The sequence below is a fragment of the Spizellomyces punctatus genome, assembly GCF_000182565.1.
Source record: "Spizellomyces punctatus DAOM BR117 chromosome Unknown supercont1.17, whole genome shotgun sequence".
Lineage (NCBI taxonomy): Eukaryota > Fungi > Chytridiomycota > Chytridiomycetes > Spizellomycetales > Spizellomycetaceae > Spizellomyces > Spizellomyces punctatus.
Window position 1 is genome coordinate 366,179 of NW_015971553.1, and position 14,573 is coordinate 380,751.

The following is a 14,573-nucleotide window of genomic DNA, read 5'->3' on the forward strand; positions in this document are numbered from 1 at the left end:
CAAAAGTTCCCAGTTTTGAGGGGAACGCGACGACGAAACGGTTCGCATAGCGATGGCCGGTAAAACACTAGCATCTGTGGATGCAGAAGACACGCGAAGACTGCTCGCCAACGTATCTTGGGATGGGGGATGTGGGAGAGAGGGACGTACAGGCGCTGGGGACGATGGTGCGGAAGGTCGCGGACTAGCTTGAGCAGATGGAAATTCAACCCTCTTTTCATTTCCACCAAGATTAGCTCTTGGTGGGGTAGGAGATGCGGGATGAGATCCCGTTCCCGACCTACTGTATGGATTGAAACCTGGCGGAGGCATGACTACTGCTGGCTGGATTTCACCTTGAGATCTTCTTGCGGAAGATACACCCACGTTTTCAGAACGCATTGGTCTCGGTCCTGATACGGATGTTTTGGCGGCCTGTCCATCAGATGGGGTATATTGTTGGGCTGGAGGATAAAGGTATCCTTCCATGTCCAATGGAGGTACATCAGGAAGATGCGGGGATCTCGGATCGGGTGGACCTCCCTGAGCACCCGTCACATTGGGAAGTGGTCTACGACGATCATTGATACGGGGTGACGCAGCTGGTGAGGGATTGGCGCTGGCAACACGACTGGAGGGTTGTGAATGCTGGAAGAAAGAGCTGGAGATATGAGATAATTCTGCTTGATTCCAAAAGAAATGTTTGTGGTTACCGGCTTATCCATTGCAACAAATCCTGCGATGATGACCAAACGTTTTGGATAAGGTAAAAAGTAGACTTCAAACAAGTTTGTGATTCATATTGATATTAACTTAAAATGGCGAAATACAAGAGTGATATAAATAGCTAGTCCATATCCCACCGTTACGTCAGCCATGTTTATTGTTACTTTAAAAAGACTTGCAAAGTTTATGACAACAGGGAAGCAGCCTCAAACTGACAGATCTTTGAAGTTTAGAACGACATCTCTACCACGCGACTAAGCGCTAGTTAGATACCATGGTTATTTCTGAGAAAGGGATGATGGAAAGTCCAAAGACGAACAGAATAATGTCGATACGGAATCGAGTCGTAATGTGCTACATAACATACCCTCCGTCAGCATTAGCAATTCTAAAGCCAAGATTTTCTTCTATGCGGCTTTCATTATCAATATTTGTATGGACAGGTTTATAACGTTTCTGCTTTTAGATCCCATTCCTTAGCGAACAGTTGGTCACACAGTGTTAACACTGTGTATGCATGGAACTCAAGTAAATGAAGGAAATATACTTGTGAGGTTGCCTTGATACTTTCTGCAAAGCTTGTCGTTGTCAAAATTGGCAAGGTTATGTATTAGTAGTTACGATTTTCCTGGATTGAAAGAATTCTTCAGGATTTATCTAATCTAGCAGGCATTTAGCAAAATGGGACCAGCGGAATAAGCTCTCGGTAAAGAGATGCTCTTCGCCGAGATCCACTGGGGGGATACACAGAAGTTCAGCTCGACCGGATACCAGCCTTTTTGAGCTGACCCCTTGTGTCGCGGTGATGACTGACACCCCTTGTGACATTACAGCGCGCTTGTAACTTCACAAAGCGTTGCAGTCCCGCGCAATGTGGAGATCGAACTCTGTGCCTTTCAGCAACTGAGAACGAACGCATTACCCCATAAGCTATCCCCACAAAGTCAAAATCAAATGTTTTAGACGATTGTTATATCACACAACTGAATTCACGTGAAGTATATGTGATAAGGCATGCGCAACATGTCCCATCCCAAAATTATAGGCAACGGAGAAGAACGGAAAAAAGCTTTCTTGCGTTCCATGGATGCTCCGCACAGGGGTCGAACCTGTGACCTTGGCGTTATTAGCACCACGCTCTAACCAACTGAGCTAGCGGAGCTGTCGTGTTATCTATAACTGATATGTTTATATTCATGACTTATCTTTGACGCTCCAGTTAAAGTAGTTCTTTGGTCGGTACCAAAATTCACCTACAGATTAATGCTCCTGCATTCAGTAGCTAAGATGCAGTCACCGTAACAGAATTTTGCATAATCTTACTAGCCCGCAGGCACTCGGTCTCTTGAGTATCTAACATGAGTTTATGCGGCTCCCGCTACTCGCTATGCGCATAAATTTAAATATGAATCTGCACAGGATTGTTGCCGCAAATTGTTACTATTTCATAAACTTCTAACTGGAATACAGCGCGATAATAGTCCGCTTGGAAGTTATTACTGTCCCGTTAAAATTTCCAGGTTAATCAATAGACAGCAACTGAATCCATCTGATATCTGGTGTTTGTGTATTGTGTGGGTATCGTCCAATGCAATAAAAAAAATAAATAAAACTACTGTAGAATAAATAAGAAAAGATCATCTCGGTATAAATTGCATTTGCCATCTCCTCATCGTCCCGTCTTCAATACAGCAACCTTCCTTGTCAATTTGGACTTTCTCACCTCTCCATCCCACGTCTGCTCCTCAACAATCGGCATGCGCCCGGCCACATAGACTTGTTCATAATATCTGCCTCCCACCCGCTCTCGGTCCACCGTCCTCAGCTCCCCCGTCTTCACCCACTTTGATGCCCTCTGATCGATATGGCTGAGCACTATATTCGTCTCAGCATCAACACGGACGTAGATTTTTCCGGTAAGCCGCACCGTCGAGTTTGGGATGTCGTCATTGTCCTTTTTGAGGCCAGTAGGACTGGAAAGTTGTTCGGGATGGACATGAGTGATGCTAGTCACCTCCATGTATTCAAATTGTTCTTGGACTTCAGTGGGGTCCCGGGTAATAGGGGAAGGACGGCCGCGTTGGCGGAAGGGTTTGACCAGCCGAATCAGCTCGCCCACGCTGATGCGTTCGGCGCCCAAGCGCACATGCTTAATGCTAGTTTCTACGAATCCGGGTTTGATGGGGGAAACTCGTTGGCTATCGATTTCCGAGTCCGTGGCAGTGCTCTCACCCTCTCCCGCCACTAAGCTGCTCTCTGGAACTTTCCCAGCACCGTCCTTGGTTTTCTTTGCTGCTTTCACGGTTTTCAAAGTCACATCCACGTTGAGAAAAATGTCAACGACATCGCCAAATCCTGTTGGAGATTTGGTCCACCTTCTTTCGGCGGTGTGATGCTCGTCCGGCGCGGCCCACCCCGTACTCAAGCTTATGGCTTGGGTGACGGCACGGTTGAAAACTGCGTCATCGGTGATATGGGGCTTTTGGCTGAGGTACGGGACAACCTTTGATGCTGGACATTGGATGTAATATTCGCCCTGGTAGTTGGCATCTTGAAGACGGCGTGGCGTTGGCAAGGTCAGTAAAGGGGCATGTGGAAGAAGGCGGAGAATGTAGTGGTGCCCAGGCGTTGATGAAGGTAGAAATGCCGCCTCTTCAGCAGCAGGAGCCGCGGACGGTTGTAAACCAGGCTCTTCCCGTTTGTCTTCCTTTTGGATGGTGTCCAGCAAACTGACCTCGCTCCCTGCTTCGGATATCTTACTTTCGCTAACGTCACTTGCTTCCTCTCCACCGTCAAGTTCCTGGTCCTTTCCTTCCTTTCCTTCAGATTCATCAGATTCATCCGCCTTGTTTTTCTTTTGCTGGTAGTCTTGTTCAACAAACTGCTGCACGCCTTTTCCTTTTCCCTTGCCGGACGCTGAACCCTCCTTACGCTTCCTCTTCTTACTGCTAGTGTCGACGACACTGGAGCGGGTTCGCTTGTGGTCAAATTCCCACAGGTCCTCTGGACCAATACCCTTCACATCCTCTGGGCTCAGGCAACCCCATATCCAGCCCTTATAGCCCTTGGACCCTTTGGAATAGGATGCACGTACATCTTCAATTGATTCTAATTCAGGTTCAATGGCGTAAGGAGTACGTTCGCGCGGTTGTTGCGGGCGCTTCTGCTTTGGAATAGGATATGGCTCTTTGAATATAGGTTGCGATGAAGGTCCAGGTAACGATGAGGATGATGGTGATGCTGCCGGTGTGGATGAATTTTTGATTGTGGATGATGCTGTTTCGCCGTCTGGCAAGGCCTTCTCGGTTTTCGCTCTTTTGGATGGTGATTCTAGGGTATCGAGAACGTCCGAAGTACGTTTGCAACGGGGTCTTTTAGGAGTCAAGTCAAAGTACTTTTCTTGGACAATTGATGATAAGGCTTGAAGTGGTTTTTGACCTTTAGTATCCCATCTTGCAATGACCTGGCAAAGCCACATTCTCTTAGCATCCATATCGGTAGATGCGGGATGATTCATCGGAGCCCAGACAAGCTCTCCGGGTCGGTTGTAGGAGAACCATGAACGATCTTCAGGTGGACTGGATGTGGCGGGAGGTAGCTGACCAGGTACAGCCGTTGGGAAAGTCTTGCGACCGTCGGAAATAATTCCAGGCTTTTTCGCTTCTTTCAACTTTTTGGGCGACCTTGATTGAGGTTCCGAATCGGATCGAGCTTTTGGCGGTCGGCCGCGTTTCCTTGTAAGTACTCTGGACGTTTCTTCAGATGTTCCCTGCTGATGCCAGCGACCCATGAGCTCCTCATGTTCTCGCATCCGTTCACGGAACTTTATCTTTTCAGTGACTCGTGCAGAACGCCGGATTTCGCTGTGTGAAGTTTCTGCTGCTGCGGGGTGCGTCGAGGTGATTTCAGTCTGCGCAGCCGATGTTGGGACGCCGCCGCGGCTTTTGGGAGGACGACCGCGACGCTTGGGTTCGTGCGCTGGGAGTGACAAGTGAGGGATATCGCTTGACGCTGAGAATGTATCAAGGCTGGGTTTTTCCGGGGAGGAGACGGATGGATCCGTCTCGGACGAGCTCGTTGGCACAAGCACTGGATACGTAAAAGGCTCACTTTCAAGAAAAAGCTCTATTTTTGGTTGAAACTTAACCAGTGGATGGCGCATAAAGACGGCAGCGCTATGGTCTTCGTTATCGGAGAAATCGGACCATACTTCAGAGCCTATGGATTTAAAGAAGGGGAAAGAAGGAACAGAAACCAGCAGGTGAGAAACAAGATGAGGAAATACCCAAACCCTCACACCAATGGCATTATCGGAACAGAACGGAGCATTGCTCCACAGCAAACGATGTAAAACCTACCATCCGAGTCATACTTGTCGCCGAATAATCTAAAGTTATTGTGACCGTCTACCAGTGAAGGCTCTTCAGCCTTGATTTGTTCCGTTTCGGTTGCCATTCTGCAGCGCAGAAATGAAGCGTCCGAAAGCAAAACAAAAAAAAGAAAGAAGCTGGATGTGGTTGTGCCAAAGGATTAATACCATAAAATTGAGTCAAGGAATACCAGTGCACTTGTTTGCTCACTAAATGTAGCAGGATTGCTCAAAGGTTGAATTTCCGTAGGTCAAAAATAAGAGTCGGCCTTTTTTTTTTGAAGAACCAAACGGCGGCAATTATCCGAAAGCCTTTTTTAAATTCCCTCCACTAGTGGGAGCACGAGGACGGATTATTTAACAAATTCTTGAACGTCTGAGTTGATGTCAGAATATAAAAAACCAGTCGTAAAAGTAGGCAAAAGAATGGGGGCAAGTCCCAAGAATAGCCACGGGATTAAAGCAAGTCAAGTCCCAAAAGTGTGCAACAAAAAGCGAGACGCGAACAGGGGGGCAAGTCCAGTGCTTGAAATTTCAACAGAATTTAAAAGAGTTGAAAGTTTACTTGGTTAACAGTCACGTGTCTCTCAACTTACCCCAATACGTTTTTTTTTATTTTATTTAATAGATATGAGGAAATGGAGCAAGCAAAGGTGAGGTAGACGATAGCATACATGCATGTAAAAGTGATGTATCCGTGTCCCAAATGTCAAATTATGTACAAAGCAATACAATTTGAATGCCAGTCCAACGATAACCAAGATGGAACAAAAGAACACGTACGAAAACTTGAGCAATGGGGGCGTGCAGAGTGTCGAAAATCAGTGTCTAGTAAATGACGCTGCACACAAAGCATTGCACGGGACATTATGCCAGTATCCGTGGTTGCCTGCAAGACGACATGGCTGACTAATGTTGATGTAACTCCGACATGGGGGGCAAAGCACATGGGCAGACAAAAAGGAGGGATAGGACTAGGATATAAGGGACGGAAATATAAAAAAAACTAGATATTCCATACCGTAGTCAAGAGCCGTGGCATTCCCCTGCCTGCACAGAAGAAGACTAAGTTGGAATAACTGGGTAACTAGTGGGCGGCTGCATGTACTTGTGCAGTTTTCCAATTGTTTTTGCAGTTTACAAGAGTCGTAACGATATGCAAATCAATCCTCAATGACGAAGGAAAATAGGGGTTTTCTACGGGTGTGGACGCCTCCCAGCATCCCCTTTATTTCCATCGCCTGTGTTAATTACCATGGAGTATTATAACCGTGTTGCGACATATACAATAAATATAAGATATAAGGGTCATTAAGGCAGCTTGGAAATCTAGCGATGCAGAACAAAAAAAAAGGCACATATTTTTACGTATTGCAGCCATAAAAAAAAATCAGGTTACAAGTAGACAACATATCGTCCTCAATCTAATGCTAACACAAGAAGAGATATCATCATCCTCGCGACCGCCGATATTGCGGACCACCACAAAGGAAGATTTTCTATCGGCCATAAACTTCACCATATCCTTCGCTAACGTAACCAAAGCCACCCAACGAAAACAACCTACTTTTTGGTTGTTCGCTTGACTAATGGAGTCAATGCACTCGACGGCGCTGCGATTCTCAAGAAGGGATGCTGTAGCAACTCATCTGCTGTGGCCCGCTTAGCAACATCCACTTCCAGACACCGTCCCAAAAAGTTCTTAAACACGCCGCTCAACTTTTCGGGGCTTTTCAACGTAGGAGTACCGTTCGTTGCAATGAGGTAAAGCGCTTTAAGTGGCTCTTCTTCCAAATATGGCGGTTCGCCTTCAATCATTTCAATAGCCATGATTCCCAAGGACCAGATATCAACTTTTGCACCGTATTCTTTTTGCTTGACGACTTCCGGAGCCATCCAGTAAGGAGTACCGACCATTGTAGCACGTTTGCCCCGATCCGCAGTCAGTTTGGCACAGAAACCAAAATCTGTAATTTTCACGTGTCCTTCAGAGTCCAAAAGCACGTTATCACTCTTAATGTCTCGGTGGATAATGCTACGATTGTGCAGGTGGTGTAGACCCTTTATGGTTTCACAGCAGATTGCGGCGATTTGCGGCTCGTTCATTGTGTTGTTGTCAATAATGTCGGTTAATGGCCCTCCCTCCATGTACTCCATGACCACCCACAACTCGCTCTTCACCAAGAAACTGTCGAGGTAGTTTACAATGTTTGGATGCTGGCTCTCCTTCATTACCAGGATCTCGTTTACGATGAGCTCCTTACGAGGTTGGTTAGCCAGGTCCATCTGTTTGATGGCTACCACTGTGTTGTTGCCCGTGTTACGTGCGACAAATACAGAACCAGATGCTCTATAAACGATCAAATGTTAAGATGAGCACGAAAATTCGAGTCTGTGATAACCGCATGCTGATCACATACCCTTGACCGACTTTCTTGACTTTGGCATAAAGAATGGTCGGATCTCCTTTGGAAACCACTGCTCGCAATTTCTCCATAATCTGTGCTTCCGACATTGTCGACAATCGTGTGTCTCGGCCTTTTGGGCTCTTTGTCGGAGCTGCAGTTGGAGCAGATGGTTCTTTAACTGGAGCCGGAGGACGCGCCGGCACATCCTGTGGCCGCGATGGTTGCGGGGGCGGTAGTCGCGAAGAGCCCCCATTTGTGTAAGCGCTCCCATTGGGGTACGCTGGCTGGCTAGGCGGTGGGGCATATTGCTGTCGATCTCGGGTGCGATCCAATGTCTCAGGTGGTCGGGGGACAATTGCGGGTCTTGATGGCGGGGGTGGCACAACACGTTGCTAAAGAGTGGTCAACACTCCGATACCTAGGCACAGGAGAATAAAATAGAGTAAACTTACTGAAAGGTTAGGTGATGACGAAGGCGTCATGTACGGAGAAGTGGCCTTTGCTGGAGGTGCTGGTGATCCATAACCACCGTTCTGCTGTGAGGAATAACCACTACCAGGATCGAGACGAGAGCGTGGTGGCTCCTCAGCTCGTCTAGGTTGTGGTGGTGACCTTGGCGCGTCCCGCCCTCGACCCATATTCTCAGTGTAGAATTCAAGAACATCCAAAACCGCCTGCGGGTTTTTGGTCATTTCTTCCTTTGAGATATTCGAGGATTCTAGGAGCGACTTCCATTCCCTTGGCAAACCGGTAAATAGCCCGCTATCCGAATCAAAACCGACATGAACCTTATGTACAAAGTTGGTAGGATTTGAGATACCCATTAACGGAGATCGCTGAAAACAAGGAAACATATCATGGGTCAGGACGAGAGGATGGGATACGTAATTTCTTCAGTAGCTTACCTGATAGATTTCATCCATCCACGAGTAAAGTTCCTCGTCACTCTTGCATGAGACATAGTAAGTCTTTTCTTTTGTCACAATCTCAAACGAGTATGGTTTTAATTCTGTCCGATTGACCGCTTCCACTTCTTTAAGAAATATGAGGGCCAATGCTTGGTATGTGTTCTAAAATGCATAGCCTGCATAAGCCAATGTCCCGGCGGCCCAAGCCAGAACCAGTGCGTTCCGCTTTCTACTGGACAAGTGCAAGTACCTCATTCCGATGGAAGGTCAACGTCTGTTCTCTCAATAGCAGCCACCGCTTGGACCACATGAACGAGCGGAACCCATCTTCTCGAACTGAACAATAACCCCTCTTCACCACATAAGACGACATGGTCACGCTCCTTGTTTGGTGGGCCTTTCAGTTTGATTCAACGACTGATAGAGATACTTTCGCTGTCTGGTTCAGGTATTCATTAGAGTTTTGTTCAAGCATATAAACGGTCCATAGATGGAATAGAATCTTACTAATAGACAAAACTAGCGCAAGTTTGGTCCGTTTAACCGATGCGGTAATAATATCCAGGTCCCCGATATGCTATTTACACTTCTGTCCACAACGCCAAGAGTTTGTAACCGCCAGCGACAAGGTTGTGATGACAAGCGCGATGGCAGGAGAGCAGAGGGAACAAAAGAAGGATAGACAGAGTTACAATGGCTGTTGCGCAAAAGTGACAGAATATTTTGAACGTTTCCGTCGCCCATCGATTTCCTACTGGCACTTGCACACACCTGGGTACCGTCCCAAACACTCCACCTCCCGACAAACAATATCGCGTTCCAGAAGGAAAGGTCAGTCGCGATTGCTCAAGTCCACAGCCGACAAGGTTGTTTGAACGGAGTATGGTCACAGCCGTTGTCAAAACCGAGCACAGATTGCGCTGCCTTCAACTGACAAGCAAAAAAAAAAAAAAAAAAGAAAGCCTGTCCGTCCCAACCAGCTGTTGCTTTGTCCGCCTTGGAACTTGCTCCTTTTGGCACAAAAGGGTCGAAAGCCCCACCACCACCGTCTGTGTGACGTTGTGATGGACCGCCTTATTTGATTACCAAATATAGGAATATGAAATGGCGCCGTAAAAATGGCAAGTTTTACAAAGGGCGCTTTCTGAACAAGGAGGGGGAATTAAACTCGCATGGTTTGTTTTTTTGAAAGGTTTTTGTTAACGGGATGTTTAACAGATATCTCCATTGTCTTGATTAAGCGGGTGTGATAGCCGTTGTCTTTAAGGCAAGATTCGGACAAGAGGATCGGGATGGGAATACAATGGCCCCAAGGCATGACCCTCCGTCTTTACTCGCCAGACATACTCGCAACATTGTTACAAAGCTCATCCTCCGAAAAGAGTCTGGACAGTCGGCTGGACGTGTGTCAACTGGCACATGATGTGAATTCTGACTTCTGCTGGTTAAGCTCACGTGTATATATTCTTTACGCAAGAGGTAATAAGAGTGTGCTGGTGACATGACAAAAGGGCAGTGTTTCTGACTGCTGAAGACGGCCGACAGGAATGTCATTTTGTGTCAATAGTGGCATGTGTCTCACTTTTTTGTTAACCATCGCGCCGCGGTTCCAGGCGCTATGTGTGCGTGACATGGTCTGCTGGCCTCGACGCTAATGGAGATGACAGACTGGAGACAAGCCGACGTCGTCCATGTGGATGGATTTACGCAAAGTCTGGATTGTTGGATCAGACAGCAGTCCAACATTCCTTTGTTCTGACCAATAAAGCACCTTTCACTTCAGCTTTATTCAAATCGGTTAAATAGTGAAGCGCGGCTCTGGTCTTTAGCTATTCTTTCATTTGGAAGACTGCCTGAACTTGGTAGCGAGCACTCTTGGCAGATGTTACTGAATTTTACACGCTATCTGCATGCAAGTCTGGTATGGGTTTATACAGCTTGGAAAAAAGTCCATAGATCTTACGGGTACTGAAAAATTCTCAAGAGCAATAGCAGAAGGGAAAGACTCATGCCAGCTCTGATCGGAAAGCTGGCGCTTTGTACAATGTTATAACGATACAGGTTGTCTCAGTGTCAACCACCTGCGCAGGTGCCCTCAAATGACCAGGGATACATCTCAATAGAGATCTTACTGTAACTTACAGAATGTAAGTCGTCACTCTTGTTAGAGTGATATTATAGTACCACAACACCACCATATCTAGTGTAGCCACAGGAGAAATCATAATTTCCGTGCAATTTCGGCGTGATTGAGACACAAGTCGGAGTATCATACACAGGGTTATATGAAAAGGAAGCCGCGGTATACAATAGTGCAAAGGGACGGTGGTCGGTGTGCGATCGCATAACGAGAGTTCAGCGTGCTTGATCGCCATGGCACTACTCGTTGACCCGCCTCCGCAGACGTATACGTTCATCTGCTTTAAGATTGACAATACAGGGCAAAGACCCTCACAGGTATGTATGGGCCTATGGCCCAATGGATAAGGCGCCTGACTACGGATCAGGAGATTCCAGGTTCGAATCCTGGTAGGCTCGTAAACTTTGCGCTCACAACATTTTTTGCCCTTTCCTTAACAAAGATCGTTTCCTTTTTGCATAGCGTTCTACGTATTCGCATATGGCGGAACTACGCACATACATCGCAACTTGCGGGCGGCATCATTTGCTTCGGTTCAACCGATGCGAGCACTGATCCTCGTGTTTTGAGTATGCCTTGCACGCCGCCCTATGCAGGTGATTCCAGTATCGTCCTACGGTCCGGCTTCAATTAATGTAAGTCGCCCGAAAGATCCAGATGTAACGTTATACCGTTCGCTTAAACGTCACAGTGGACAATGAATTCTCTATAGTCGCTTACTGCAGAGCACACACGCTACTGGCGGTGTGTGGTTGCACCGGACCCCGTGCAACAGCCTGCCAAAGTGCATCCGAATGCAGTGTCGTGTGATGATCGGCGCCGCATATGTTCTTTCCACTAGTTTTCTAAGCGTGTGCTTTGCAATGCATCGCAAATCCAGAGATCCTAACAAGGCACATCATCTGGTGATGACAGTGCAGTTGTGACGTGCGAGCTTCATGCTAGGCTGCTTTGGGTGTGGACGATAGCCCCGCTTCTGACAGCCACAATAGAGCGATTTGGGACGGTCGTGGTGTAGGGAGGGTGTAACGTGAAGGCGGTCCAGCCAGGAGTTCAAATTATTGCCATGAGACCAAAAGTCACAAAAATGCGGTGGTGTTCCCTCTGCCGCTGGAATGTATCCACATCTGGCTCGGATCTAGTAACTGCACGCTTACGGAATCCCGTTTTACTGCATTCCGTCCAAACTCATCTTTTCCGCGAAAGGACACCTTTAGGACTACATCGCTATCCGCGATTGATCGCAGATGCTCACATTTGAGATTCAAAATGATCGCTTTCTTCCCGCTCTGCCCCTGGTGAGCAATGTCGGATGGCAAGCGCTATTTGCGTTTTCCCAATTCCTCACTACATCGGGCCGTTGCGCACTTTCAAGGAGGTTGTCGATGAAGCCAGAGTTCTTGGAAATATAGGTAAAGTGCTCCCAACAAGGGTTTTGGAACGATTTCACCGTGCAATGAATGGCAAAGTATTGATTCAACCAATTGGGATTTGGGAGCAAGACTGCGGTTGAGGTAGCAGATATTTGAATAATACTATACGGCAGAATCGGCAGTCATCAATGTTCGCTCTGAACGATAGTGTTACCGGCAGAACTGAGACCAAGCTCTATTCCAGCGAGGCTAAAGATGAGACGTGTCGTCCGCATGCCCTCATTCTCTGCTCCTAGGAAGCGTACGGTCGGTCACAGGCTTACTAGGTCATGTTACTGTAAAAGTGGTATGCCATAGTGCCAGCTCCCGCGGCGCGGCGTTCGATGACATATCGTCGGCGAAACGTGGCGAAAGCGTTTAGGGAGAACTGGAAAGCGCGTTGCAGTCAAAGCTTTATCCACAGTCGATGCACGATTGACCGCGGTTTTCGGATAGATCCCACCCATTGTGTGAAAACCAATAGGTATGCGTTTGTATTGAGGAATGTCATCTGGGCATCTGGGCGGTTCGCGAGTCAGCCACACCAGCGCGACGCGTCAGCAGCCGTTTGAGTTGGCCGCGAATAGTGAGTTCGAGGAATGAAAAACTAGCCAATATAGGACTCGTATCCAAAAACATAGAACAGAAACAACAGACAAAGCGCAAGATGAAATAAGATAAGATCGGAAAAGATTATACAGGGAGTAAATGGCCAGAACTATCCTGGAAATTCCTCTGGCACTCCTACTCGTATTTTTGAAATCTTCAGCAAAAGCCTTCCCATTCACATTTAATCCCAAGACTTGCTCGAGACTGCTGATAATGTTAATATTACATTCCTCCCATCAAAGATGTTGCTGAAAACATTCCCGCCAATCCAGCTTCTACCATCCGCGTCCTGAGATCCTGGCATAGCTCGACGCGCACCCGTTGTTGGATGAGCGTCCACAGAGGTCGCATGTCCGATATCAATACACATCCCTTGTAAAGCCATGATTGATATAAAAAGTCGGGAGTAGTTAATGGTAACGACAATTGGGCCTTACCTTGACTTCCAAAACTGCCAGCTTCTTGCACTGGCTCTTGATGCGTGTTAAACTCTTATCCGTTATGGGGCAATAATTTACTTCCAGTGTCCTCAAGGACTCTCCGCATTCTTCGACAACCAGCCCAATGGCTTCGTCTGTTACTCGACATCCCGTCAAACCCAACTCCACTAACGACTTGCAATTTCGTGCCAGGACGTACAGCGATCGATCAGTAACACAGTTTCCGTCCTCCCTCCGACCCAGATTGATGTGACGCAGTCGCGTACAGCGTCGAAAGAGTGGACAGAGACCCTTGTCAGTGATGAGAGAGCAGAAGCGGAGGTCGAGGTGTACGAGGGTTTTATGGGAGAAGCGAGTAAGTTCGGATAGGGACGTATCTGTGATTTTGGGGACATGGGGTGTTGATAGATGACTTAGACGAGAGCAATGGTGGGCAGCGGTGACAATGGTGGCATTTGTGAGCATGTGGCAAGAATCAAGTTCCAAATGCGTGAGGTTATGGCACTGACGTAGGATGGGTATCATATGATCGTCGGTGATGTCGGAGAGCTGCAGCGAGAGCAATCAAGATAGGTCAGAGTGCGGCGATACAATAGATTGTCTCGAAAAAACAATAAAATGCTCACCTTGTAACAAACCAATTTCGTGACCATTCCTCCATACAAATGTGTATATTCTGGTGTCAACAAGCTTGACCTCCACATTTCGGGTAACAAATTCCAATCCTTCACAATAGTTGGCACCCCATTTCCACCATCGGTTGCCACCCGATTAACAAGTTTCTCGCTCACTTCCCATACTCCTCCCAATACGGCACCAATCACACTAAAAACACCGCCTCTTCTCCACTCTGCCTCTAGTCTGTCCTGACCGCGCTCCCTCAACTCTAACCACCGACTTTTTGGCGCAAAGGTTCGCAAAAGTCGTCGAAAGGTGTAAAAATTATCCAGTCGGAGTTCACTCCATAACATTTTTGTGGCAAACATGTTCCACGTTCGGCAAACCAAGGCGCATGTATATAGTTGTCGGAGTGTTGTGTCGGAGGTGCATGGGAGGTCGGAGTTGGAAGAATCGGGCAGTATGTGTCGTGCATTTTGTACGTAGGTTAGTATGGGGATTAGGATGTCGGGTAGTAAGAGTGGATGGAGGTTATCGCCATTGTGACGTCGGGGTATTCTTTGTGTCAAGCCGTCAACCGGTAACGACTTTGTCACGGCAAAGGACGAAAGCTCTGGTGCTTTTCCGGACTCGTTTCTCTTCAAAGCTACCAGTGGCGGATATGACGTCCGCTGGAATTCGCAGTGAGCGGACAGCGGACCTCTTTGCAGAGGGGGCATGTGCCGACTGACAGGTTTGTTTCGTTTTAAAGTGTACGAAGCGAAAGTAAAGTGTTCTTGTGTGTTTTCTTGCGTATTCCAAAAGAGTTTCCTTCTGTGCCGTGTGTGTTAATGGGGGTCAATTGCGAAAATGCCGCACAGTAAGGTTGCTTTTGAGGATGTGTTGAAGGGGGGGAAGCCTGTTGGTTGCAAAGGCAGGCTCTCCGACGCTCCCATGTGAAAGATTATCATTTCAACACACACCG

General features: G+C 47.4%; 4 protein-coding genes and 2 non-coding genes across 6 annotated transcripts in view; 1 reads left to right on the forward strand and 5 right to left on the reverse strand.

Moving 5' to 3' along the window:
* Positions 1–720, reverse strand: part of SPPG_09498 (uncharacterized protein) — a 3,852-nt gene extending 3,132 nt beyond the window's left edge. The window contains exons 1-2 of the mRNA XM_016757667.1: positions 697–720; positions 32–627 (exon numbers count right to left, since the gene is read on the reverse strand). Coding sequence (XP_016604997.1) covers positions 32–468 — 437 coding nt within the window. The 5' untranslated portion in view covers positions 469–627; positions 697–720. The remainder of the gene's footprint in view (positions 1–31; positions 628–696) is intronic.
* A 1,073-nt stretch (positions 721–1,793) lies between these two features.
* SPPG_10180 lies at positions 1,794–1,867 on the reverse strand. Its single transcript has one exon. It is a non-coding gene; the product is annotated as a tRNA-Ile (tRNA).
* A 345-nt stretch (positions 1,868–2,212) lies between these two features.
* Positions 2,213–5,568, reverse strand: SPPG_07779 (uncharacterized protein). The gene is made up of 3 exons (XM_016755935.1): positions 5,286–5,568; positions 5,064–5,212; positions 2,213–4,923 (listed from the first exon to the last, which is right to left on the reverse strand). The coding sequence occupies exons 2-3, from the start codon at positions 5,158–5,160 to the stop codon at positions 2,375–2,377; spliced, it is 2,646 nt and encodes an 881-aa protein (XP_016604998.1). The 5' UTR covers positions 5,161–5,212; positions 5,286–5,568; the 3' UTR covers positions 2,213–2,374.
* An 838-nt stretch (positions 5,569–6,406) lies between these two features.
* SPPG_07780 (STE/STE20/PAKA protein kinase) lies at positions 6,407–9,388 on the reverse strand. Its single transcript, XM_016755936.1, has 7 exons — positions 9,162–9,388; positions 8,898–8,979; positions 8,641–8,829; positions 8,388–8,552; positions 7,935–8,318; positions 7,495–7,874; positions 6,407–7,424 (listed from the first exon to the last, which is right to left on the reverse strand). The coding sequence occupies exons 3-7, from the start codon at positions 8,761–8,763 to the stop codon at positions 6,638–6,640; spliced, it is 1,839 nt and encodes a 612-aa protein (XP_016604999.1). The 5' UTR covers positions 8,764–8,829; positions 8,898–8,979; positions 9,162–9,388; the 3' UTR covers positions 6,407–6,637.
* Positions 9,389–10,855: 1,467 nt separating this feature from the next.
* Positions 10,856–10,928, forward strand: SPPG_10181. The gene has a single exon. It is a non-coding gene; the product is annotated as a tRNA-Arg (tRNA).
* A 1,674-nt stretch (positions 10,929–12,602) lies between these two features.
* On the reverse strand, positions 12,603–14,553 carry SPPG_07781 (uncharacterized protein). The gene is made up of 3 exons (XM_016755937.1): positions 13,618–14,553; positions 12,989–13,540; positions 12,603–12,923 (listed from the first exon to the last, which is right to left on the reverse strand). Exons 1-3 carry the CDS (start codon positions 14,326–14,328, stop codon positions 12,774–12,776), a joined length of 1,413 nt encoding a protein of 470 aa, XP_016605000.1. The 5' UTR covers positions 14,329–14,553; the 3' UTR covers positions 12,603–12,773.
* Between the last annotated feature and the right edge of the window lie 20 nt (positions 14,554–14,573).

What these genes read in the sequence shown, in the direction of transcription:
- SPPG_07779 (XM_016755935.1), bottom strand. Translation starts at nt 5,160, where the DNA reads ATGGCAACCGAAACGGAACAAATCAAGGCTGAAGAGCCTTCACTGGTA. An exon ending in CGACAAGTATGACTCGGATG is followed by an intron (nt 4,924 to 5,063) that starts GTAGGTTTTACA and finishes TTAAATCCATAG; the next exon opens with GCTCTGAAGTATGGTCCGAT.
- SPPG_07781 (XM_016755937.1), bottom strand. Translation starts at nt 14,328, where the DNA reads ATGCCCCCTCTGCAAAGAGGTCCGCTGTCCGCTCACTGCGAATTCCAG. An exon ending in CGAAATTGGTTTGTTACAAG is followed by an intron (nt 13,541 to 13,617) that starts GTGAGCATTTTA and finishes CTCTCGCTGCAG; the next exon opens with CTCTCCGACATCACCGACGA. An exon ending in TGGCAGTTTTGGAAGTCAAG is followed by an intron (nt 12,924 to 12,988) that starts GTAAGGCCCAAT and finishes TGGCTTTACAAG; the next exon opens with GGATGTGTATTGATATCGGA.
- SPPG_07780 (XM_016755936.1), bottom strand. Translation starts at nt 8,763, where the DNA reads ATGTCGTCTTATGTGGTGAAGAGGGGTTATTGTTCAGTTCGAGAAGAT. An exon ending in GGATGGATGAAATCTATCAG is followed by an intron (nt 8,319 to 8,387) that starts GTAAGCTACTGA and finishes CCTTGTTTTCAG; the next exon opens with CGATCTCCGTTAATGGGTAT. An exon ending in CGTCATCACCTAACCTTTCA is followed by an intron (nt 7,875 to 7,934) that starts GTAAGTTTACTC and finishes ACCACTCTTTAG; the next exon opens with CAACGTGTTGTGCCACCCCC.